Below are 27183 nucleotides of genomic sequence, written 5' to 3'. Positions count from 1 at the left end.
ACAGTCTAGGGAGACTTCCAAAAATAGATCCTTGAGTGCAGACAAATTAGAGAGGAAATATGCACTGAGCATTTTCTCATAGGTTTAAAGAGAAATAATCTATTTGCTGCCTTAATTGCTTTCTTGTAAATGTTGAAGACTTGTTTTATTTTTTTCCCCCCTCTGTAAATTCCAAATAAGTAGACAAATAAATAATATGTCTATGATAATTACTATTCTAATTACTAATATTTTAACTTGTTGTTACACGCCATAGCCGTTAACATGCAAATCGGGATGTTTTAAAGGACTGCTTAATGGTCAGGGGGTGGAGGCTTTTATTCTTCAGCAATCCTGTCTTAGCTGCCTGGTATCCCAAGGCGACGAGGTTGGTGCATGGTCTGATTTTAGAAATACAACAATCTAGTTGACCCAAACCACCCACTCACCCACCCCAAATCCTGTCAGGAAGTAACACAGATAAATACTGTTCGCACGTTGGTCAGCAAGACAACCCCCCAGTTCATGTACAAAATGCAACTGCAGTACGTATATACTGATAGTGGGGGAAAAAATATGGGTGTTTCTGGGCCTGGAAGAGGTCCATGGAATTGCCCTGGGCTTACATGAATAAGGGAGACAGCACGTAAGTCCTTGGACAGTGCCAGTAAGAGTGAGGAGCTCTAGCTTTTCATTGTATTTACCTCCTCCTAGGCTGCTGGCAGCAGCCTGATGAAAAGGGATGAGGCTGGTGCTGGCTTTTAGACCACTAGTAGCCTTCATTAGGGAAGGAGCTGAGGGAAGGGGAAGGAGAGAAGGACAACAGCTCGTGACTGTGGTGGCAAGAACCATGCAGAGGGGCAGCTGTTAGGAGTGTAGCAAATGCAGGCTGAAAGGCGTTGTTTCAAAGCTTGCTTCAGGACTGCATTCAGTCCAGTCACAGAATCACAGAATCACAGAATGATCCCCCTGACATGAATCCTCGTGGAGTATGTTAGGTGAATTGGAGAGTGTTTTAGGTCAAGTTTGAGGTGTATCCCCACAAAAAATCCAGTCTGTATGCTCAGACTGCTCCATGATGCAATAAAAAAACACAGGGCGTGGAAAAGTATGGGAAGTGGGGCATATGGGGACGTGCTCCAAGAGCCTGTTTCCAACACAGAGTGAAAGATGGTCCTACTGATGCTCCTTTTTGTACAGGCTTTGAAGATAACCCTGGTCAAGCACACGCTAGCTCATTTCTTCAGTGAAGAAGTCTGTGAGGCTGGTTCTGTCTTTGAACTTTTCTGTGAAGTGTTGTGTTGTATCTAAGGGTCTTTCACTAGTACTGTGAAGCAGATGAGGAGATGTTGTGGTTGAGCAGCAGGGAATTGGATCTGTCTTTCTGGGACAAATTCACAATTGTTTTATTAGAAAGCAGTGAGGAGAAAAAGGGTTGCTTGATGACAACTACAAATTCAGGAGTCATAGATCCAGAAACATCCCCTTTCGTTCTGTCCTTAGTGAAAGCTTAGTTTTAAATATGGATGCCCACTCTTGAAAGGATGTGCTTGGGATAGTGTCTCTGAAGCTGTTTGTCCAGGGCTTACTGTCAGCTGCCTTGTTTTGCCCGAGGCTTTTTATCGATTGGGCACTGAAAAAATTACAGCTTGTTTCTATTTTGGCTTAGAAAGTATGGGGGCAAGCTTTTCCACTGTATCTTCCTGGGGAAAAAATAGCCAAAATAATCTGCTAACTGCCTTGTGAGTAGTTTGCAAAGAAACAGTTATCACATTCGTCACCTGTCACTTGGACTGTTGCAGATGTCTTATTGCTCAGCAGCTTTCTCCTGCACTCCTTTTTCTTATCTAGGAAGTGGAAATATCTAAACAAAAAGCCTCATTTCCTACTATATTACTGGAAACAGTAGAGTCCATCAGAGATTTTGCCATTTCTGTGCCAAGCCCACCCCAAAACCAGCTTGGAAAGGAACCTGAAGCTGTGAACAGCAAGTGACAATAGCTGCCTCATGTAGAAGGTGTGGACTGGCATTTCAGTGGCAAGGCTTAAGGACTTGTTGCTTACAGAAGACATAATTGCTTACCATGTCAGAAATAGCCAGTTGCTGCTATGCAGTGAAGCATTGTCCAGAAAGTACATGACTGAAGACCAGAGATTTATTTGGTCAAGGGGTCTCAAACTCCCTGTGTTAGCAGACAATTGCTCCTCCTGGAAAAGCCTTGAGGCTGCTGTATCATCTTCCCTCAACTAAGAACAGGCTGATGCTGGAAAAGCTACTGAGTTCTGCAGACCTCTGTCTCACTCAAAAAAACCCCTCTTCTTAGGGGTTTCCCCTTGATTGCCTATAATACATCTTTTGGTGTGGAATCTAAAACCAAAGGCAGCATTTTAGCCACAGAGGCTACCACATCCCTGAGTAATGACCTCCCATGCCTTGTGTATATGCTTGTAAATGCGTCCTGGGGCAAACTTGTGTCTTCTGCATTGTTGCTAAACGGTGGGTGCTCAGTTTTATAAAGTCCTTTGGCTTTTCTTCACTGTATCCTTCCTTTGCCAGGTATTTCTCCTTTGTACACTTGACTATTGTATTATTACTGTCTTGATCACTGGGGTGGTAGGGTTTTACTCATTTCTGATTGAACCTGGCATCGATCCGTTTTCCAACTGTTGTTCAGTTCTGCATCTTGTTCTCTGAAGTGGAGTCTTCATGGTGCAAAGGCACACCTGAGTTTTAAATGCCTTTACTGCTCTTACCAGTAAATTCTGGTCTGAATGGCTATATATGCTGGATATGATAGTTCCAGAAGCAGTTGATGCCTGAGTGAGTTTTTTAAAGCAGATCTGTGCTTGGTTTAGAGTGATTCATACCATAGCTGATTTTCTTACTGATGAGAGACCCCACGTAGTCTGTCAATGGATTGTTGTTTGGGTTTGTTGTTTAGGGTTGATGTGTGTTTGTAATCTTTTATTTCTCTCTCCCCCCCCCTTTTTCTTTTTCCAAATAAAAGCCCAGTAAAAGCAAAACTTTTTTTCCCCAATTTGCCAGCTAGAGATATTGAGGAGAAACAAATCATTCACCTGCCTTCACCTTGATCCGTCAGCCTTTCTTTTCTTGTTACTTGATTTATTTATTTTTTTGTTCTGCCTCTTGAAATTGTCCTTTCTGTCAAGAAATCAAGTCCTTGTCAATGATGCAAATTATCTGCACTTCTTCCTCCTATCTTTCTTAAAATTTTACTTCGATGGCTCTGTAAGACTACTAAGACTCTACTCTGAATGTCCTTTAAAGTTGATTGTTGGTTATTCATCACTTTACCCAAAGAGTTCAAGTAGACCAGGATGATTTGCATCAGGTCAAAAATCTGAATACATGGAAAAGTATTTAAATAGTCTCTTTGTTCCTGGTTCTACCCTGCATTTTTAAAATCATTGGAGTTAATTATAGTTGGGCTGCTTACAGGGTTTTTTTTGCTCATTGAATGCTTTGACCTTCTGATTTTTGTTCATTATTTGCCCCCTCCCCCTGCCCCTCCCCCCCCCCCCCCCCTCTTTTTTTTTTGTTTTCAGTAATAAAGCTGTTCTTGTCTTTTTGCATTGCTGTGAATGTTGTTGTTGGCCAGTTTTGCTGTTCCATCTTTTCTTCAGATTTTCATCTGTAGATGTTTCTGTCTTATTCTGTAACCATCTTGTCTTTGTTTTTCTATTTTCAACATATTTAAATCCTGCAAGCCTGGCTGCTTCCAAAGTATCCTGACTCTGTTTTAAAATAACTTAATTCTTTGGGGCAGACTATAATGAAAAATAAACTGTTCAAGTTCCCATCAGTGAGTAATGGCTTCATCTTATTAATCAGTGAATAGGAATACCTATCTGGAAGTTAAGCTACACTAAATGTTATCTCACTTGAGCCATAAATCAGACAGACTGCTGTCTGCCTTCTTCCAGGCTTGATGGACAGTGCAGTTTATCTTTCCCTCTCTAGCATCTTGAGCCAGACTGTTGGCAGGCGTGGTCTCATCACTGGCTGCTGTTAGCCCTGGGATTATTCTGCCCTATTCAGCTGTCCTGGTACAGTAGGGGCAACCATTAGATTGATTCATGCAGTACATAGTCAAAAAGGCATGTTCTGGAGAATGATTTTAAAGTAGCTTTAAAATAGATTTTGGCTCACAGAGAGCTCAAAAATATTTTGTAGGTAATGGAGTTTATCTTGGTACTATTCAAACCAGGGTTTGTAGCTGTAAGAGTCAAATTGTACTTGCATGGTTTTGCCTCTTCACATTCTTTGCCTGTCCATGTTGGTAAGACAAACTTCTCCCTATCCCTGTCTGCTTTTTGGGGACTGCAGAAGCATCCCTGTGATCCTTTCTAGATGGTAATAAGCATAGAACTATGGAACTACATGTGGTACAGACTGCTCTTTATCTTGTGCTTTTCCCTTCTCACACAAAGGTCAATTATATGTTGATTGATTTAGGAGAGCGTCTCCAGTAATGGTGGTAAGAAAACACAGTGCAGCAGTAGGGGGAAACACACTTCTCATGAGACTTGGATCCCCCCAAGTGACCAGTTTATCTTCAGTGCGATGGTGCAACACAATCTCTGAAGGAACATGGCTGAATACTGAATGAAAAACACTGTGTTTTGGTTCTTTTCTTCTTCCCCTCACCCCCTTTTAAAGTTACATTGAGCATATAATCACAGCCTAGGACTCCAAATCCTTAATCTCTCTGTGGTCGGTTCTCATAGTGTTTTCAACAGATAAGTCTTTTAACAGTTTGACATTGGTTTAGCTCATCTCTTTGAAAGAAGGAATTTATCAAATCAAGTGTTTCTGTGGGCAGCAGTATTGCTGAGCAAGGAGGAATCCTGGTTATATTTGGTGTATGGATTTTAGTACTTGATCAAAATTTGTTGCAGTGCAGTTAGAATTTTAAAACCTTCCTTCAGATTGATGTAAGGGACTCTTCCATGTTTTTCTTTTGACCAGTATTGTGTTGGCAGTTGATATGATGCTTCATTAAATTCAATGTATTTTAAATTTTCTAATAAACTGTTTGCCTAGGCTCTTGAAATGATTTTTTGTTTGTTTCTTTTAGCATCTTTAACTTACTATAGGAAGCTGGGGAGACAAGAAGAATGTTTAACTGCTTTGAGAGGCCAAGTTATTTTCTGGGGATTCCCCCCCCCCCCCCCCCAGCTTTGTTTTGGGGCTCAAAAGCTAAGCTGACTCTGGATGTACAGCAGAGTTTAGAGCCCAGGATGCTCTTCTTTTTTTTTCTTTCTTTTTTTTTTTTCTGTCAAGTGAAGCCCATTGATGGTTTAAAACATCACAGATTCACAGATTGCATGGGGTTGGAAGGGAACCTCAAAGGTCATCTTGTCCAATCCCCACGTAGTCAGCAGGGACACCTCCAACTAGATCAGGCTGCCCAGGGCTGCATCAAGTCTGATTTTGAATGTTTCCAGGGATGGGGCCTCAACCATCTTGAGGGCAACATGTTCCAGTGTTTTACTGCTATCATTGTAAAGAACCTCTTCCTTATGTCCAACCTAAATCTACCATGCTCCAGTTTCAAACCATTGCCCCTTGTCCTACTGCTGCAAGGCCTTCTAAACAATCCCTCCCCAGCCTTCCTGTAGGTTCCTTTCAGATACTGAAATGTAGTTCTAAGGTGGTCCCCCTAGAGCCTATTCCTCTCCAGGCTGAGCAGCCACCATGAGTTTTGACAACATGGCTGCCATTAGCAGCAACAACTGCCATCTGGAGCAAAAGAGGATTTTGGCATCCTAAGTAGCTGACCCAAAGTATCACTGTGCTGATTTTGGGGAATCTCCTGCAGTACCCTCACAACATGCTTGGAAGGTCTGATTACAGAGCAGAAGCTTCCTTTAAATGTGTGCCGCTTCTGCAGCGAGATGTAGTAGCTGTATAAAATGAGCCTGAGATCTGAGGTCATAGCTTTTTTACTGCAGTGTATGCAGTGAGCTAAGGTATGTTTATGGAGAGCAATAGACTGGAAACGGTTTGTTTGCAGCTACTTCAGTTTAAAAAACAACAACAGCAACAACCACCAAACAAAACCCAAACTCCTCCTGATTCTAGAAAGTGAATAAATGGAAATACCTTCAACATTCTTTTGCTTCTCAGCATTTTATTAACTGTGGAGATGCCAGAGATGCTTGTTCCTAGTGCAGGGGTACTGCCTGCAGCTGCAGCATGAGGAGCGCACTCTGGGACACAGCCGTCACAGTTGGTTGGGTGCTTCAACCCACAGTCTTGTGCTTTCACTCTTCCCCACTGAGAGGCTGAGGTGTGTTTGCAGAAGGTGTGAATGCAGGTGCCCAAGGCATTGTCCCAGGCCATTCCATGGGTCTGGAGGGGCCTGCCTGACTGTGCAGGCTCCTATTCAGCAGCCTGGAGATGATGCACCTTGTGGTACCCACCTGCAAGTTGCATGAGAGAAGAAGACACAGAAGATTGGGAAAGAAGTTATGTTACCAGGAGCAAGTAGGGTGAAATGATTGTTCTGGACATATTTACCCAAAGTTCTTTTAAAACAACCAAAACCCGGCAAGAAGAATCTCCTTACTGTAACCAACTTCCACAAGTAGCATGTTACTTGTTGTGTTGCAGTTACTGGATGCGTTTGCATAGTGTGGTGGGTGTGAGATAGCTTGTTCCTCAAGGGGAAGGCAAGTGATGGCCCAGCCTGTGTGTTTACTCTTATTTTAGCCTTCAAAAAAAACCAAACCTATATTAGTAGCCTAGGAGAAGATGTGCCTTATACTTCCTGATAAGCTGATTCCTTTTCTCTCTTGTTTTCAGTTTGTTTTGTTGTTGTCTTTTTTTGGTGTTTATTTTGTGTGTGTGTTTTCTTGGGGGAAGGAAGGATGTGAGTTTATTTTTGTTCTTTTTTTTTTTTTGTTTGGAGGCCTTTTTGGTGTATTTTATTTTCTTTTATTTTAATTGTCATTATTTTTATTGTCCTCCCTCCCCCCCCCATAAATAGAGATTTTTTTTTTTCCAATCACTCAACAGAGCAAGTACAGAACCTTGGTCTTATGTAGTTTGATTTCACTTCCAGTGTTTAAACTGTTGGTGCTTGAAAGGATGTTTTAAAAGCATGGACCTGTGTTCAGTCTCATTTTAAAGCGCAAAGATCGAAGAGTGTTGGTTTGTGGTTATTGTAGTTGAAAAAGGCAGGTAGTTTGTTTCATAGAATAATAAGGATCCCACTAGCTATCACTTTTGTAAGTAATCTCTGATGTGCTGGTGAAGCTGAAAATTCACAAAAGTGAGGAAGAAAATAAAAAGCCTGTGTCAGTGTGGTCGACATAGAAGCAGATTGCCTTCTTTATGCAGGTAGCCAGCTGCGGTGCCTGGCTAGCCATGTGAGCCTGCCCAAAATGCTGGCACTGCTGACTCGTGCTGGGAATAGGTGAGCTCTGCTCAGTTGTTCTCTGCCAGCAGCTTTGTACTACTGGAGGTGTGGGTTTAATACATCACTTGTTCAAAACTGCTGGGTTTAGCATGGGCAAGGGCACCTTCGCTCTACCCACCTCACCACAAATGGGTGTTTGACAGAACTGACCTGGATTTGCTGGCAGAGCACCTGGGCAGCTGGTCCAGGGCTCTGTATTCTAGGTGGGTCTCTCTCCTCAGGAGGCATATCTTAATCTAATGTAGCTCAGTGAAGAAGCTGAAAATACTGCCCTTCTCAGGAAAACACGGCAATCCTAGAGCTATTCTCATCTCTGCCTGCTGTGTGCTGTGCTCCTTTTTCCCAGCTGCTCTCTCCAGCCCAGCTGTGGTGTGTGCTGGAGCGGGTATGTGTGCCGTGCCGGCTGGCCACTGGGGTGGCTGCTGCTTTGTTGCTAGGAAAGCCCAGCAGCGTGATATATATGTATTTTAATTTACTTTTTTAAGCTCTGGCAAGCTGAAGAGATGAGTTTTGGGAGCTGTTTGTGGTGCCTGGGTGATGCTGGTGTGTTCAGAGCAGAAACATAGTGAAGGCTTCAGCAGCAAGTAAGGCTGCAGTTCACCAGTGGATTAAAAAAGTACTGATGAGGGCTGAGATAGCAAATGCCTGCCTTCTAAAAAAATCAAGGCTGTAAAAGCTGACATTTCAGTAATGAGGGAGAATCTCTTTTGCTATCCATTTATACTCTTTGAGCTGCAGTGACCACTGGGTTGTGAATCTGAAGAGACTGTGTGGGTCCAGAGGATGCCACTGAAATTATCAGGGAGCCAGAACACATCTGCTATGAAGATAGGCTGAGAGTGGATTTGTTCATCTTGGAGAAGAGAATCTCTGGGGAGACTTTATTGCAGTCTTTCAGTATTTAAAGAGGGCCTATAAGCAGGGCCTGTTGCAATAGGACAAGGGCTAACAATTTTAACCTAAAAGAGGAAGGATGTAGACTAAAGGGAGAATTTTTTTACAGTGGCACAGGTAGCCCAGAGAAGTGGTAGAAGCCCTGTCCCAAGAAACAGTGAAGATCAGGGTGAACAGGGCTCTGAGCAACATAATCTAGTTGAAGATGCCCCTGCTCACTTCAGAGAGATTGGACTAGATGGCCTTTAAAGTTTCCACTTTCCCATAGAGCCACTCTATAATTCTATTGCTGAATGTATTCAAAGTACTGATGTTTCACTTCTCTCCTTCAATCCAGTTGACTCCTAGTTTATTGCTGTGTGTTGCTGCTTGTGCAGGTGAAGCTCAGCTGGCCAAGCATCATCTCACCAATGCTGTAGCTTGGCAATTCTGGTACAGCAAGCCTAGCCACTCTTTTGGCTCTAGAAGTAGTGAACCAAAAGAAAGAAAAAATATATATAGAATGTGAATAATCTATTTTACCTGCTTGAGGAGAACTCAGCATGGTTACAGTTTAATTTGACATATTGCCTGAGGCTGCACTGATCCTTGGGTATGGTCACTGGAGGCAAATCCATGCAAGTGATGGAGAAAACCCAACTATACTGTCTCTCCACAAACCTGGAATGGAAAAAAAGTAGGGAGAAGAAAACTGATTTTTTTTTTTTTCCCTGGCATTCTTTTTTTAACATTCCACTTACATCTTAACATTTTTATAGTACTGCCCTTTGCTTTGACCGAGAGAGATGGAGTGTCTTTTTTGATGTCTCCAGACAGGGTTTGCCTTGATCATATCTGTGCTGCAGCACAGAGCACAGAAAGGCATTAGAGGACAAGAAGTGAGATAGAACTGGCAAAGGTGGAGATAGTTACAGTGGAACAAATGGGTTTGAGATAAGTTTTCTGTATCTGAGTATTTGTAATCTGAGTATTGAAAACATAATTTAGCTTTTTTTTTGTTTCAACTTTTATTGAGGGAGGCAGATGGGTGGGGAATGAGCGACTAGAAAATCTGGTCTGGCAGTCTGCAGCAGGAGGTATTGTGTTCTTCTGTTTTAACTCTACCTGAATGCAAGATACAATCTTTGAAATATTTTAAATAGAGAACTGCTTCAGCAGGATAGATTTCTGCATATCATTTACAAAATATGTTTTTAATGCCTTTCTGAAATCCAAACTTATGCAAAATGGGGCTTGTTATGCATGTCTATGCATTTTAATCTCCTGCAGTGATTTGTCAGTTTTCCTTAACATCTCCCTGGTATATTACAGCCATTCTTCAACTTGACTTCATAGGGCTGTGTTTCTGTCTTAACACACACTTCTCCGAGCAAGGAATCAATTGCAATTGAGTTATTGTATGGTAAGATGACTTGCTTGTTTCCATGGTTTGGAATCAGTACCAGTTGTGGATTTAAAGACTGGGAAAACCTGAGTGCAATTCAGGATACAGGATCTTCTATTTTCTGCTTTAGCATAAGCAGTTTGTTACTCGGCTGTCCTCTTAATATTCTTGTTCCTGTTGATTCGTGCTACTTGTGTTTCTGTTTCACATTGATAATTAGTTAGTGATTTTTTAAATGTTATTTTTTTTTTTCTGCTTGGAATGTCTAAAAATAGCTCACATGACCAAAGTGTTGATGTGACTTTATTTATTTATTTCCTTACATACTTATTTTCTCTTTCCAGATGGGCTTTCTGGCAGAGACCAGCCAGTAGAGCTGTTGAATCCACCTAGAGTGAACCACATGCCTAATTCTGGTAAGAAGAAACTTTTATTAAATGTTGTTCCCGTTCTGGGAATGCAGTAAAATATTCTGCAGCTCTATCTTGCAAGTGGGAGAGCAGAATGCAAATGTAAAATGCTGGAACAAAGTGTGTTAGAACTTGCACATATCTACTTTCCCAGGCTGGGCGAGTGGGATTTGGGAATGATGGGAGAATGGAGCACAACAGCCTTAGGAGCCTAAATAGCTTAGCATGTTGGCAGGGGACTAAGGAGAGCCTAACCTGGCTGGAACTGTTGTTTGTTATTTTTCCTTAGAAATGAGAGGCCAGCAGAACAAGACAGCACCTTGCAAGTCCTTTCACAACCTGAAAGGACCACTGCAAAGCAAAGTAGATTTTTGAGTTGCTGTTCCCATTAAGGAACAATCTCCTTGTGTTGAAATGAGGAGCCAAACTCAGCCTGATCAAAGCATCTTGCGCTGCACTCTGGGCTGTTTGCTGTTCTTCCCTCTTCTAATGATCCTGCCTTGATGTCTCTTGGGTCTTGTCCTTCTCGTATGAAGCAAGCACAGCAATCACAGTGTTTACCCTGGAGACTTTATGCTCCTTATGGAGCTGAGAGAGAGAAAGATCTTACAGCTCACAATTACAGCACTTCAAGTGGTGTAAACCAAAGTTTTGGTCACAATGCGTAGGAGCAATCTGCTGCTGTCTTTATGTGAGCTCTTTCTCTTTTCCAAAAGTGTTTGGTTTCCAGGTGCAGACAGAGAGATATTTATGCTATGGATGACAGGTTGTATGAAGCATTATCTGCTTTCCAAATAGGAGCTCAGGTTTTCCAAAAACTCAACTTTCCCTTCTCTGCTGCCTTCAAAAATGCCTTTAGGCCTTTTCATATTAAGGAAGAGATCTTGCAAAAGATCTAAGCGCTTCTGGTAATGCAAGTTGGAAAAATGTAAACGAAGCTTATTCAAAGCAACTTCAGTAGATTAGGAGGAGAAAAATGGGCTGTGACCTAGCCTAGATTTTTGTGGACTTAAATGCATATCTGGGGCAGGAAACTTTTTAAAGATGTATTCTTGTGCTGGAAAACAAGGAAGAGATCCTCGTTTACCAGGTATGAACGTTTGGCTTCAGATTCTAAAAAAAATTAAACCTGTCTTCTTCCCTCTGTGTGGTCCAAACCTTGTCCATCAGGTAAGGAAGGTTACATTTTTTTCTAACCCTGAGAGAGATTTTCATTTTAAGACTACTGCGTTAACACAGGCCAGCTTAAGGGTCTTACTCCCCTTTTCATATTCATGTACTAGACAGAATTTTAGGCTCTGCAAAAAAAGAGTCATAACCCTTTTTTCTTTTTTTCTTTTCTTCACTGTGAATGTGATAGATTTTAATATTTTACTCCCCCCCCAATTGATTCTGTTGTTTAATGTTTCCTTTTGAGACATTTCGGGACAAAGGCTGGTGCTGGGTAACAACTTGAATAACTTGAATAAAGCTCAGTGCTCTCTTGAGTGTTTTTCTCCAGATGAAAGGAGGCTTTTTTTAAGGTGTTTTGGACTTGTACAGGATTCATGGAGTTCTTATTGTTTGGACTTTTTTGACTGGTGATCTACTAAAAATCATTAAAATAATTATCAGCTAGCCATCACTGGGGAGCTGTGCTCATGCTGAGGAGTTGGAATTGACAGGCAAGGACACCCCCTTGTTACTTGGCTTCTGCTAGCATTTGAGCCCTGGGAATTCCTGTCTCATGCTGGGAGGCTCAGGTTGGTTATGCATGTAATGGGTGGACTGGGAATGACAATGTAACTTTATAGAAGCACCACCATTGTCTCTGGACAGTGGTCACCCAGGTAGTTTTCACTGAAGACCCTGTACTTACTTTCTGCTAAATTTTGGAGAAATCTTTATAGCCCTGTGGTGCATACATGGGCTGGAAATGTATCACTTCTGTTTGATTTGCAGAATGGTAATTAAAAGCTGGAGGCACAGTCTTTGGCAAAACACAAAAAGATGTTTTGCCCTGTTTGTAGATGCAGGGAAGTATCATTGATCTTGGAAGTGGCTTATCAGCTGGCTTTCAAGTGTGGTGCCTGTCTATACCTATGTATCCTGATGAGGTTTTAAAATTGCTGTTAAAAGTTGCTCTCAGTTTGAGGGAGTTACTCACTTGGGCAAACGATTGTCATGTCTGGTTTTTTTATCATTATTACCTTTAGGAGTTTGCTGCACATCCTTCTGTAGAAGAAAGGAAAAGTAATAGCAAGCATCACTCTGGAAAAACAAGTTGTGTATGCATTTGTGGGGTGTTGTTACAAGTCTTAGGCATGATTGAAATAATGATTTTGCAAACCAGCTTAAGGAAAAAAGTGGATAACCATGTCCTGGGATATTCTGTTCAAAACCTTATCCAGTCCTGGTTACAGTAAAGTGACTGATTTGTAGCCCTCATGATAAGTAAATTTGAGTGGACAATGATCCTTGTTTGCCAGAACTACATTTCTAGTTGAGATAAAATCATTGTGATGTACTTGTAGGAAACCAAAATGTTTCCCCTTTGCCGCCAGCCAAGCGAAGAAGTTTGATTCTTGTTAGCTCTTCTCTGATGTAAAGGGGCGAGAAATGTATCTACAGTACCCAGGTCCTAAACATGATCTGTTCTGTGGAAGCATCTCAAATACAAAATCAAAATGTTTAGAGCTTTTGTATTAAACCATTTTAGCAAGAGAGTTGGGTTGAATAGAATGGAGTTCAGTCATCAGCAAGGTGTCTTTTTAGGGAAATTATTTCTCTTTCTCTCTCTGCTTTTTGCATAAATTAAGGATTAATTGGAGGAAGTGAAACATTCTCCCTTTTGAAAAGTGTATCACCCATAATTGGTGCTTCTGGTTCTTAGTTACTTTTAAAAGTAAAACAAGATAAAACGCCCACAGCCCACATTTTGCACAGGAATATGAACTGCTTGATAATGGTGCTTTCTCTTTTTCTGTACTCAGAATATTACTGCATCTTTGGCCTGGCAGAGGAAGTGGGATAAGTTGTTGAGATTATTGTGCAACACTGCTTTTCCTTAACTTCTGCTTGCTGAATTCAGAGATGTTCAGGGCAAGGACTACACAGATTATTTTTAGCTCTTGTTGCATAGAAAAATCTCATGATGGTTAAGGGGCTAAGTTTAGAAGGAGAAAGCTTCTCAGATATGTGGCCACTGCCTGGTTTCCATGGGCTGCAGCAGATCACTTGCAGAAAGGTGGAGGAATTGTCCTGCAAGTTAGCATGCTGCTTTTAAGGGGATTTTTTGGTGGTTTACAGTATTTTTTTAAAACTATTTTTTATTTGTAGTATTGAATTTAGCTGCAGTCTGCCTAAGGAGACTGATTCATATGTAAGGAGGGAGGAGCAGAGCTCTCTTGTCTGCTTACTTTTTCTTCCTATGCTTTTAAACTGAGTAATGCTATTCCTTTGCCATAGTGTAAAGTTGGGGGGGTGGGGGGCATAAAGACCTTGATTGTGTAAATATCTATAGATATGTTGGAGGTAATCCTCTGAAACTCATCACTAGTGTACTATTGATACCATCCTTGAGATTTAGCAAATAGATCTTCACTAAGCATACTTTGTAGAAGTGTTTTATCTCTTTACAAGGCTGTTTGCTGTATTTTAGATAACTACCTCCCATCAGTCTTGCCAGTGTAAACTTCAGTGTTGCTTATTTTGTTACAATCCAATCTTGAGCAATTTCTTTAGCATTCAACATGTGAAAACAGCTTGATATTGCTGAAGTGTAAGGAAAATGCTAGAGTTAAACACAATAGAAAGTAGTATCTTTTAAACTTGAAAACTTTAATAAAACTGCAGAGTGGGATGAAGAACCTCAGCCGACCAACTCTGTTTCCATAATATGCTGGTTGTGCCCTAATATGAAGGTCTCTGGATATCTGTGTATAGTGCAATTACTGATCTAGGAAAGGAATTCCCCTTCCTGTAGCATTTCCATTGGCTGTTCTGGGGTGGGTTCTCAAGTTGTGCTAAACATACTAGAGAAATCGTATGACTTTTTGCTGCAGTTGAGTGCAGCTGAGAAATAGTTTGTGTTGCAGAATGCAGATGGAGAGGCTGAGGAGAAGACTCTGGGATCCTTGCCCTTAAGGTGAAGACCTCTTTCTGACTGCTGCTCTTGATCAGATGGAAAGGTGCTGCATGCCTTCTTGAGGCTCTTTCTGTCTGTCATCTGCTAACTGCTTGTGGTATGTGAGGCCATTGTGCACATTAGAGAAGTGATCAGTGGTGGTTTTCTGATGAATTTTTGAGGGTTGATAGTAGTCTTCTGCAAAACATCAGGAATGGCTGGGTTAAAGCACAGGAATGGCTGCTGCATAGCAGTTTCTGTAAGAACAACAGAGGCTAGACTGGGAATGTCCTAATGGTGGTGATAAAGAGAGTGCATCTTCTACATGATGCTGCTCCTCAATATGGCCTCTTCCACACATGGCTGTGCCCCTGCTCTTCATCCATGCCAGTGGGCACTCTGACCTCCTGCTACTGCCTGTACCATGCTGCTGCTGCTGTTCAGCCCTAGGCATGTCTCTTCCAGCATGGTACTGGGGCTCTTCTGCATCTGCCACTGGAAGAAGCAAAGACAGCGTGGCAGGGGCAGCCAGAGGATTATGCATGAGATTTCAACTCCCTACTTTTTCTTGTTCCCAGATCTAATTATCCAGTCTCAGTTCCACATTAATTTGAAAGAAAATGTTGATGTATGTATGAATAAATGGTTTGCAAGAGCTTCTGTACTAATATTGTTACATGATTTTACAGGCTTTTGAAATCAGAGATTAATCCTCCTCTCTAAGAGGAAGGATCAGTAGTCCAGTTGGTGTACCAGCTGAATCCTGTGCCTTTGTTAATTTATCCCTTCAAAGGACGGGGTTGCCCTCTCACTGCACTGTGTTTTCAGATACTCGCTCGCTTTCTATAGCCTATCTGCTTCAAAAGCTCCTTCAGAAAGATACCAAATCCACGTGGTGAGGCAGGACTTTGAAGCAGGTTCAGGTTGCTGGCCAGTCAGTGAGGACTCGGGGTTCCCGACAGGCTCGTGCCTCTGCAGACAGGAGCCCATTTGTCCTTTTTCACGCTGGGACGTGTCAGTGCAGGGACAGCGTATGGTTTTATCCTGCCCCTGAAGTGCAGCTCACGTGCAGAAAGGCCAGTCCCTTAATGTTAAAAATAGCTTGATCTGTGGAGTCCAGAGAGGGGAGGAAACTCACCCAGAAAAAACAAATTACCAGTAAAAGTGAGTTCTTGAGAAATCATTTTAATGTCACAACCATACACTTAAGCAGATTAAATTGTTGTTTGCTCATGGTCCTGTTGTTAGCTTCTTTAAAAGCTGCAGCTATTTTTATCAAGCTTAGTGTATTAATTTTGCTACCGTTTAGATGCTCTGGCATAAGATAGCAGAGAAACTGCTCATTAGCGTAGCTTAGAGCCTTGAAAGTTAAAATGAAGTTAACTTTGTATTTGCTGCAACAAGTATTATTTCCAGCCCTAAGCCAGGTGCACAAAAACGTAGCCCGTGCAATGCCAGTGAAAGATGTTTCACCAGCTAGAGGCAGTACTGAAGCTCGCCTTCCTAACTTGCTGCTCCACTAGGAAAGCCTCCCAAATTTCTACTGATGGCTTTCTGTATTGTTGTGCTTTTATGAAAAGCTTTTTGCAGCATGGTCAGCAAATCTGGGATTATTTATGCAGGGGAGAGGAGAGAACTGCCACATCTGGGCAGGTGGAATGGAATAGAATAGAATAGAATTAACCAGGTTGGAAAAGACCTACAAGATCATTGAGTCCAACCTATCATCCAACACTATGTAATCAACTAAACCATGGCACCAAGCACCCCGTCCAGTCTCTTCATAAACACCTCCAGTGATGGTGACTCCACCACCTCCCTGAGCAGCCCATTCCAATGGCCAATCACTCTTTCTATGAAGAACTTCTTCCTAACATCCAGCCTAAACCTCCCTTGGTGGAGGAATAGGAGGGGAGTTCAAGCTTCGGGACCACTTTGCTTGGGTAATTTTGTGCCCAAACTCATGTTTTGTTGCTCATAGTCATTGAATAATCATTTAATGTCTCTCTAATTGTCCATCAGCACCTGTCTATTGCAGTACTGTGTCCATGTGTAGGGATGTATGCAGGAGGGTTGAGCTTTTTAGGCCAACCCAGTGAGGCGCTGTTTCATGCCTGAACTTCAGCATCCATGTGCTGCAAGGAATTAAACCACTTCTCTTACAAAGTTTGGTTCCCTGAAGCTGGAGCTTTGTCTTCTGCTCAGAACATGGATGTTCTGACCCTGTGGGGTGGGAAGAACAGGAGTCTTCAGCTCCTAAACTCTGTTTTGTTGTGTTTTGTCTCTGAGAAAATAATTAGCTGTCACCTCCTTTCTTACCCACAAGGAAGTGCTTATTAAACGGAGAAGGCAGGATGAATTATTAAAGACATGTTCCTCTTTTAAAAGCTGAATGCAGCACTTAAATCTTAAGCACTTGAATATGGAGCGGTTTTCTTAGATGAAAGGTAGCTGGCAGGAAAGTTTGCTTTACTGCAAGACCCAACTTGCTATTTTTCTATATTCTTCCCTCACTTTAGATTATGAATTCACACTGATCACTTATAGATTTCACTGGATTTACTTAATCCTGACTGTCCCTGACATGTTGTTTTCAAAATAGTTCTTCTCTGCTGTTCCCTACTACAGCAAAGGTTGTTTTGTGCTTTGCCTTGTTGTAAATGCAGGTGATGGAAGGAAAGAGCCTTTGGATGTACAACAATATTTACATTAAACTTCCCCGCTCCTTAGAGAAAGAGGAGATGGCACGATAGGAGCAGACATTTAAAGGCTCCCTTGAATTGTTAATCAGTAATCTGTTCCCATTGCCTCTGGCTCTTCTAAAAATAACAGTACCGTGAGATGAATTAAAAGCAGTAAATATTTCATGGAAAATTGATCATGGACTGAGGCATTGCTCAGTTAGAAAAATTATTCATATCTGAGATGCAATTTTTTGGTGACTGTGGCATATCCTGTTTGCCATGTATGTTTCCACTCTGGATCTACAGCCTTAAAGAGGCAATCAAGATGAAATCTTGGTGGGTTTGTATTTTAGTTTGTATTTTGGTTCCCTCAGTGTTTCAAAATAACACTTGTCCAGTGGTTGAAGTGGTCCAGCACACATTGTACTCAACTCCTGTCTTTCATCAGCTTCTCCTACTAGATGGCTGTGATTGTTTGCTGGAGCACAAGAATGGAGGAGTTGCTGAGAACTGTTTGTTTAGTGGTGCTTTGGTCCACATTCCCTTTTTTATTGGTATGCTCTGCTGCAGTGGAGCTCCCCAGAGGGCTTTATGCCAAAATTAGCTTGGGATAGTTTATCACTAAAGAGGAAACAAACACCATAGGTCTGTGCTCAGCAGCCACCTGCATTCCAGGGATTTTAGGAATTCCTCTTCTGACACAAGATGCATTTATCAAGATCCTAGAGGCTCTTCCCCAGCATATATTGATTTTCAGGGCTATATTTAGCTCTGCTTTGTCTTTGAGCAGTGGAGGGAATATCAGGTGAATGGCTTGTGCAATGATGCTTAAAATATTGTAGCAGTCTCCAGATGCTGACCTGGATAATTGCTGTTTGTTGATTAAATAGACTTTTTTTCCCCCCTCCCTTCCACCCCCCCACCCCCTACTTTCTGCACGCTGTTTGACTCCCCTTCCCCCACAAAACCTGCTCCACACCAAAAAATTATTAAGACTGAGACATAACTCATGAAGCATACAGATAGTAACTGTAACCAAGCCTCTTCAGGCCAAAAGTCCTAGCAACACTGATGTACTGAGTTAATGTGAGAGTGATGCCCATGTGTAATGGTTTCACTTTGTTTTGACTTCTCAGTTGTTTAGGCCTTGGAAGATGGGATGTTGCCTTCAGCAAATAGGGGAGTTTAAGCTTTACTGGTATGTCTTCCTTTGCTTTCCTAAATCATGGACTCTCCAGGCTTCTCAAAAAGGACCATGCAAGGATGTCCTGCTCCATCTTTGCCTAATACCTCTTGTCACCAAGCAAATGTAAAATCAGTATTTCCTGTGTCTTGGGTGCAGCAGTAAGTTCATTCACACTAAAGCTATCTCATTTATGTTTATGGTTGGTGCTGGCTTGGCCATTTGTCCCTTGAATGGCTTGATTTGAGGTCTGCCTTCCTCTGGTGTCTCCTTTAACTTGAAACGAGTGTTTATGATTAAATATCTGCTGCTCTGGCTTAACTGGTATCTGGTGATTTAAACCACTCAATCATTACTACTTTCCCATCTGTTATTCATTCAAAAAATTGTGTCATATCAGATGATTCATTCATATTTGATTAGAGATTTCATTATAAGCTGATCTTAAGTTTTTATGATCTAATAAAAGGCTTTAGAATCATTGACTTGGAACTGTAATTGTAATATAGATAATAAATGTAATGCACATTTTAATTATACTTTGCTAGGTGATTTTTTTATGTTTTTTTTTAATAAGCTGTTGGAGTTCTTCCCACTGGATTGTAGAAGGTGAATTTGTTTAAAATTTGCTAATGAAATTCAGTGACTGACCTTTTCCATTGGAGACCGTATCTCTTCACAAACTATTGTAGCTGTTCATCAGGCTGGACCGGAGACAAAAGCATGGGTGATGTTTAGGTCAAAATGTACATTCCTTAACCCGTTTGTAGTCCTGTTCATAGACAATCACACTGTAACGATATTAACAAAGGTCTTGAAGATCCTGAGTTGTCAGGGTATCATCTGCATTGGTAAGTGACATATGGAAGGCTTTTATTTTTGCTGAGGATAGTGCTCTACCACCTGTATGCAGATTGTTTCTATGGTTAAATAAATGAATACACATTTTCCCCCATTTCTTCTAAAAATCAAATAAGTTGCTACAATAAAGTATTTTTTTTAAAGTGTTGCTGGGAGGGGTGGGATGGACTATCTTTATCCTCTGCTATTCAAAAAGTGCCTTAAGCTCTTCATTTATTTATTTTTTAATTTTTTTTTCAGTTGTACAGAATAAGAGGTTATTTTTGTGCTTTAAATATTTTTGGAAATGGGTTTTATTAGAAAAAATGTCAGACCAAGTTATTTTCTTCTGTACTTAGCATTTGATGCTCGTAAAATGGATTAAAAAAAGACTATGTAATGCATAAGTAGTCAAAGCAAGCCAATCTGCTTGATAATGTATAGAAGCATATCCATGTTCTGATTGAATGATTTCCATTAAATTTTGCTGAGTAGACTGAATTCCTCCAGTCCAGGAAAGAAAAATCTGTCATGAATGAAATTAGTAGCTTTGGTTTGTTCATACCTCTTGAGGAGAGAGCAGGCGAAGGATGGACAGACTCAAAGAAAGTTTTGAGGTGGGTGTTTTCAAGTTCATTTTACACTTGAAAAATTACTACACCTCATCAGTATCATTCTTGGTGAGCCAGATCCTGTTATAAATGTTGCCAAAAGATTTCACTGAAAGCTTATACTGAAGGAGTAATTTGAATTGGCTGTGTGGACTTTATTAGGGTAACTAGACAAGTGTCTTGTTCAGTGATAGGGGTTTTATGTCTATTGAAGCTGGGTTGTGGCTTTGTGGCAAGTGTGTTGCCAGAATCCTGAGACAATAGCTGCAGAATGAGTAAGCTGAACAGATCAGGGAACTATTGATGGTGTAGCTATTTTGTTGTGGAGGTTAAGTGAACATTGTTGAGAGAAACTGGTTGGTCTGCATCTGACACAAGCTTCCTATCGGGGAGTTGGCAAATGGCATGCAGAAGTCTTTCCTTGCACAACTGGCTGGAGATCAAGCCTGGTCTCTGTCATTCTATAATGTGTCAGTGGCTATAGGGGTGGAAAGGGGTTTCCAGCTGATGTATAAATGTTTAGGAGGTCAAATGGTGTGGCTTTTCGCAGTAAAGACGAATTTGGAGGTGTAGCTCCATCAGCTGGATCATGAGGGAATTCTCTGCAGTCACTGAGAGTTTGTACTAAAATATCAGTTCAGAATTGCAGATCAGCACATACTCTCATCCACAGGAAAAATAAATACCCAGGTGATTGCAAAAGCAAGCATAGCCCTTGTGAACCCCATTTTGGAAACAGGTGGATTTACTGAGGTTCTCTTGCATAATAACAATGAGGATGCTTGGTTCATAATCTCCACATCACAGCTGGGCTTGTCTGAGCAGCACTTTGTGGTGTGTGAATTGGAAAAGGCATCCAGGCCTTTCTGAAGGAACATGACAGTTCCTCACCTGACTTAGAAAATACCTCATTGCTCTGGAATGAGAAGGCTCTGTCTGCTGCAAACTTATTATCTGACCTTTGGTGAATTGGTTGGAAATTTTTTCTCTGCCTTCCCCTAAAATCAGGTAATAAATGTATTTGCCTGTCCTTGCAGGGATGTTTTATAATGGTCAGCTGCACAATACCTGTATCACAGGTAGTAGGAAATTGAAATAAATTTACTAAACCCCAGGTCCTGGTCATGTCCAGGTGATAGCCTGATCTCTTGATGACCCCAGTGTAAAGGAGGTGTTAGCTGACGTCAGTTTCTTTTCATCCACCAAAACTTAGTATCCTGATTAAGAGTGTGAAGCTTTAATTGTTGATTGTCTGAGGAAGTGAGTTATTCCTTATTAAGCCTCATATTAGAACCAAGATATTTATGCAATTAATGTTAAGGGTGTTTCCCTTGATTTGTTGCAGACTTTTGCTTTAATGTAATACAGATTCTGGGAAGCCTGTATTTATTAACTAATTTCTTGCACAGTTTTATTTGTGCCTATGGTATGGGTTCCTATTGAGCAAATTCTGTATTGTGAGAGCAGATTGAGTCATGGAATCACAGAATGTTAGGAGTTGGAGGAAAAAAAGAATTTACAGGAAATAATCTGGCTTCTGAGATGTTGGAAATACCAGAAAGTGGGAGAATGACAAGAGGAGGGGAAAAAACCCCCCTCATGTGGGGATGAAAACCACAACACTGTTTGGATGATGTGTAGAATATCCTCAGTGCAACATCAGCACCATGGGAGTTTTAAGCAGGGAAAATTTGGAATGGTGAAGAAGTGTCAGCGGTTTCCTGTGTTTCACTGTGTTGTTGCTGTTGGGTTTGGGGTTGTTTCTTTATTTTGTCTTTTTTTCCCCTATACTTATTTTTCTTTTCTTTCTCCTTTTAATACAGGCTGTCTGAATTCCCTTTTTCTTGTACTTTCTTTGAACTCGGAACATTTTGACTGGAGTTCTCCTGATAGTCATTATCCTTAATTGAAACAACCATAACCTTACTGCTGTTTACATTTAGGCCTTAGGAGAACTGAGCACAGTATTGTGCTCATACCTTATTTTGGCAACTCAGTAAGAGGCTAATGCTTTGCGTCTCACAACTGATTAATCACAGCACAGTTGGTACCATCTGAATTTTATTCTAGTGCTCTAGGTCAAACAGACTAAAATGCTACTCCCTTTGTCGAGTTTCCAGTAAGCTACCCTATTTATAGCTTCCTTCATGAATGCAGGGTCACCTGTGTCACTCTCCTGTACCCATGAACAGGGTTCACCTGGCTATTGCAAAGAGTTCAGTCCACATCAAGAAGAGGCTCCATGGCAAAGGGATGCTGACTCCAGACCATGACTTATTCCAGAATAAGCCCAGCCTGGAAAGTCTCGTGCTCCATCTGTCCCGCTGCACCCTGTGCTGGTTCTCCACTGATGCTCTCTGGCTTCATGGGTGTGCATGTTGATGGTGGCCCTGCTAAAAAGATTGTCTCCATTTTTCTTAGAGGCCCCCTTTAAATACTGGGAGGCCACTGCAAGGTCTCCTTAAAGCCTTCTTTTCTCCAGGCTCAACCTCAACTGTCTCACCCTGTCCTCATAGCAGAGGTGTTCCAGCTGTCTAATCATTTTTGTCGCCTCCTTCGGACCCACTCCAACAGGTCTGGACTCCAGAGCTGGATGCAGTATTCCAGATGAGGTCTTACTGGACCAGAGCAGAGAGGGTCAGAATCCCCTCCTTCAACCTGCTGGTCACAATTCTCTTGGTGTAATCCAGAGTGCAAATTTTAATAAAATACAAATGAGTGAATTGTAATAGAAACCCTCAGAAATTTAGATGCAAAATGTGATGCACAGGTATCATTATGGCTTTCTGTTGTGGTTTCTTTTTTTCCAAGATGTCATTTATTGGTAGGAAGGAGGCAGAGCAGGACTCTTTCAAATGTCCTGCTAAACTCTACATTATCAGCATGTCAGGGCAACATGGAAGCAAGGTGTTGGTTTAGTTTAGAAGATACCTACTTTTAGGAGGAGAGAGTAATTTGTCATCACATAACACAATGTTGTCTCACCAGGTCTGGTAGCACAGTGAACAAACTCCCGCTTCTGCTAATCTAAGTGACAGACAATGTTGAAGGCACTGGCCCAGAGAGTGCCTGGGACTCAGATGCCCAAGACACAGATCTGGCCAGCCAGCACATGAGGTTTTGTTCTTCCCATTTCTGAAATCATTCTCTGATGAGCAGTGCTTTTTCCTGTTGGTTTTCTCTTAGTGAGAGGTAGTGATTAGAGGGCTCAGGATCAGCAATAGGTTTTGTGAAGGTGTTTCTGACACAGTGAGGGGAAAAGCAAGTGAAACTAATTCTTGTTCTTCTGACAGTAAGTCAGGCAGCTAGCGTGCTTTTCATTTAAATTGGAAGTTTCTTAAGATGGTATTAGACCTGCCTTATCTGTCTTAGCTCAGGTTAGATGACAAGGGATTTTTCTTAACTGAGCAGTAAACTTCTGCTGATAAAACCCATCTTGGAGAGTGACAGTGATTCCCTTCATGTAATACACTGTGCCGCTCAAACATGTCACCCTCTCAAACATGGCATGCCTCGGTCCTGGGGTCCAGGAGCATGTTAGTTTGATACCTCCAAATATTTAAGCAAGTGGCAGATATCTGAAAGCATCACTGGAACATCCCCTTCTCTGTGGAATTGTGTGGGTACCCGCACTAAAGCACAGCCCATGTGGAAGCACTTCTTCCCTCTGAATACGCAGGAGTTAAAAAGGTGCTTCGGGACTCCTCAATCATATGAACTTGCTGAAAAGATTTATTTAAGCAGACTTTATTACTATATTTTTGAGTGAAAGGTGTCACTACAGATGCTGAAGAGGCTGGGTCATGCTGTGTAGTGATGGCCACAGAGTACTCCGAAGTAAGAGCATAAGTGCAGAACTGGGGAGGAATGCCCAGCTCACTCCCTAAAACTCAGACAGATCACAGTGTTCACTAGAAGTGTGTATGTGAGGGCATTTAACTTCACAACTCATGCTGTGAATTTTAAAGCCAGCTAAGGTGTTCCAAAGAGAATGCCTCCTCTTCTACCTTTCCTACCTTTGATAGTCTGTAGGGTCTGAAAAGCAGCTGCATTTTCCTGGTGGTAAACATGTTGTGCTGGCAAACTAAAATACCCCCAAACCCACATTTACGTACATTAAAAAAAATCATTAAATCTCTTTGACATTATGTATAAATCCCTGTTACAGGCATTGATTGAGTCTTGAAGTAGTGCTAAACAAAATGTGGATCCTTGTCCTCCATCCTTGACTGTGCTTTCAGGCTCAGGAGTCAGGCCCATAGGAACTGGGGTTTTAGATGATAATATTGTGAGGAAGCCATGAGGAAAGGCTGGGGGGAAAGAGGACTGAGTCAGGGCTGGGTTGGATGTATCTTGATACAAACACAAACTGAGGAAACTGGAGGATCGCCTGTCTTGTATGAAATGAGGGAAGAAGCTTGCTGCAAAAAGGGTTCAGTTCCCAATTCCTTCCTAATATTTGCGGTGGCACACTGTCAGGTCTCATCTCCACAATGCGGTGGCGGCCGTGTTGAAAGGATATACATCTGTTGATTGTTTTCACTTGAGAGAAAAGCCTGTTGGTAGTAGGAAAGAAGAAAGAGGATGGTGAAATCTTAATAAATCTGATGGGATTTGGGAGGGAGTTTCATTTTGGATAGGTTTTGAGGTGACTTAGCAGTCAGGTTTCACCCCTCCTGATGCTCCTTTGCATGACCCAGCTGCTAGTGCTCTGTTCACCATCATCCTTCCTCTGGCTGGCCACCAAGTTTGGGTGGATGAGCCCAGGGGATGGAGTCACACTCCCTCTGAAACAGAAAAGCAAGTTGGAGTCAATTTTAGAGGTCTTTTCCAACTGAAGCAATTCTATCATGCTATAGTCTGGCTTTAATCTTTGCTGTGAAGACTCCTCAGGGGATATTGCCACTTGTAACGTATTTTTCATTTACCAATCTGACTTGTGTGAGAGCATCCCAAAAAATAACTGATTGGCAATGTTGGTATGCAGCATATTTTGATAGATGAGTGTTTTGGTGGCAGTCAAAGCCACACTTTCTCCTCCTTCCAAGTTGTTTGAGACAGAACTTGTTGACTTAAAGCAAGGCAAATTTGCAGAAAGTTAATATCACCTTAACCAATACCGTTCCAAGGTGTGTAAGAGCTATCTGGGGCCTAGGGTATGCTTCAAAAGTGGCACCAGGACATTGTCGTTTGTTAAATCAGTGGTCGCAGTAGTAAAAACCTTGAGTGTCACTAATGCACTATAAATCATGTTGAACACACAGAATGGAAAAACCTAGGAGGTGCTTTGATTAATGAGAAAAGCATGGGCCTCTCACAAGCAATTTTAGATGGGTAGATCTTTAGGTGGTCATTGGTGTTCAACAACCAAGTTACTGACCTTCAGAGATGATGCCTCTACATTTTTTTTCTATGGGTATAGTACATGGAATAACTAAACTTCACTTGGCTACTAGTCAAACTCTATCTTATGTAATAGTGCTAAGAATAAAAAATAGATTAAAAAAAATCCCTTGGGTCCTTGTCATGGTGACCCCATGCCAACTTGTGAGATGTCTTCACAGCACATGGACCTTGGGGTGTGCTGTGAAAGAGAGGACATAGTTACAACAAAAATTGGTAGGGGGAAAAAAATCTTTAAAAATGCAAAACCAAACTTCTCTAGGCTTTGCTTTCTAGAATGACAGCATAAAGAAAAGGTTTAACTTCTGTTTAGACTATTGCTTTACATTTGCCTTGATATATGATACGGTGATGTCCAGACACTGATAAGAGATGGAAATAACATAGCAGGAAAGACACCAGCTATGTTGACACAAATATCAAATATCCTGCATAAGCAGCCAAGAAACTTCATCTAGTTTTATGTGAAGCCAAATATGTGTGGTATCTGTAATAAGCTTTCTCTCATTCCAAGGCAGAGCGAGAGCCATGGGCTCATTTCACCTCATTCACTGTAACAGCAGATTGTCGGATTGTCTTGATTTGGGAACACAGGGATTAATCCACGCTGCTTTTAACTGTTCATACCTGAAGCATAGGTAGTGGGAGCCTACCATTTGGTATGAAAAATAAAATAGGGTGATACTTACTGTCAAAACAAGAACAATACAAACAAATGCTAAAATGAAAAAGAACAATTTATCCTTTTGCACAGGATAGATATGTTCACAATAATGACATAGCATAAACATATGCATTTTTTTGTTGTTGGTGGTGGGTTTCTTCCCAGAAGGTTTTCATTTTGAGCAACAGTATTCAAGTTTGACCTTAAGAAAAGGCTTCTGTTGTCAGACCAAGTGTTGCAGGTCTGTGGATGCTGTGCTGTCTTCCCAAAGCATCTCTGTGCATGTTGGCTTGGAGATCCATGACTCAGCTCAGCCTTTAATTATGGTGCTGTGATTAGCACCTTTTATGATGCATAAAATTTGCCAGTGTTGGGTGTCTAAAGGATTCCTGATTTTGGCTTTGTTTTGTTTTCCTCTTTGTGCTATATCCTTTTCTTGCACCATCTTTACACTTTATTTTTTTAGCAGCAGCACTTAGGACTGTTTGCAAAAGGACACAAAATGGTACGAGGGCGACTGCCTGACCCTCTTCCAGTGGGTGCTGCTCCCACAGACGGCAGCTCAGCAACAGAGTTGTGAAATGTTCTCCTGAGTTGATGAGCAGCTGAGAGATCATGGGCTTCCTCAAGATCTGTCATGTCCTACATCTGCAGTTGCAGCTTCGGCTTTCTACAGCTCTGATGCTCTTGCAGAGCTGGAGCAAAGGGAGCCTGAACTGGAGGCCTAGTTTCCCCATGCTGGCTCACATGACAGAGTTGGGTGCAAAGCTGACATTGCCACCACCTCTACACCTCCACTCCTGAGAGAAGAGCTGTCTCAGCTGTGTTGCTTGCTTTCTGTTCAAAGGCTTAAATGATGCCTTCACACTCCATGTGCCAAGAGTCATCTTGGAGCATCATTCCCAGAGGACTTTAGAAAGCAGAGTGGAGAGGAACCTAATGAAGTTCTACAAGTACTAGTGTAGAGTCCAGCACCCATACAGGAATAGCCCCATGAACCAGTACAGGTTATGAGTTGACTTGCTGGAGAGCAACTCTTCAGAGAAGAACCTGGAAGTCCTAGTGGAGAACAAGTTAAGCATGAGCCAGCAATGTGCCTGTTAAGAAGAGTCTGTCCAGCAGGTCAAGAGAGGTTCTTCTCTCCCTCTGCTCTGCCCTAGTGAAACCACTTCTGGTGTACTGTGTCCAGTTCTAGGCTCCCCAGTTCAATGGAGAGAGGAAAATACTGGAGAGAGTCCAGTGGAGGGCTGCAAAGATGATGAGGGGCCTGGAGCATCTCTCTGACAAGGAGAGGCACCTGGAACTGTTTAGCCTGGAGAACACTGAGAGGGAATCTTATCAGTGCTTGTCAGTATCTAAACCTTTCTGCACCAGTTTTCAAAATATTGTAGATAAGACAACCCTCTTCATTGAAGCCTCTTGTCTTTGCAGCCTTCTGGGTACTGAATACCTTCTGTGCTAGTGTTGTGTTGCATCCATGTGTTGTGCTTGATTTTGTTCTTCTCGAGTGCCCTTGGGTTCCTGACACAACACCCTTTAAAGCCATTTCAGGTACGCACAGGCAGGTAAAGCTGGTCCTCT

General features: G+C 41.8%; 1 protein-coding gene across 1 annotated transcript in view; it reads left to right on the top strand.

Annotated features, from left to right (window-relative positions):
- Nucleotides 1–27183, top strand: part of HDAC4 (histone deacetylase 4) — a 264688-nt gene that overhangs the window by 94743 nt on the left and 142762 nt on the right. The window contains exon 3 of the mRNA XM_054172206.1: nucleotides 10047–10118. Coding sequence (XP_054028181.1) covers nucleotides 10047–10118 — 72 coding nt within the window. The remainder of the gene's footprint in view (nucleotides 1–10046; nucleotides 10119–27183) is intronic.

The sequence above is a fragment of the Dryobates pubescens genome, chromosome 2, assembly GCF_014839835.1.
Source record: "Dryobates pubescens isolate bDryPub1 chromosome 2, bDryPub1.pri, whole genome shotgun sequence".
Taxonomy (NCBI): domain Eukaryota; kingdom Metazoa; phylum Chordata; class Aves; order Piciformes; family Picidae; genus Dryobates; species Dryobates pubescens.
The sequence above is the reverse complement of the archived record's forward strand: the minus strand, read 5'-3'. Positions and strand labels throughout refer to the sequence as shown.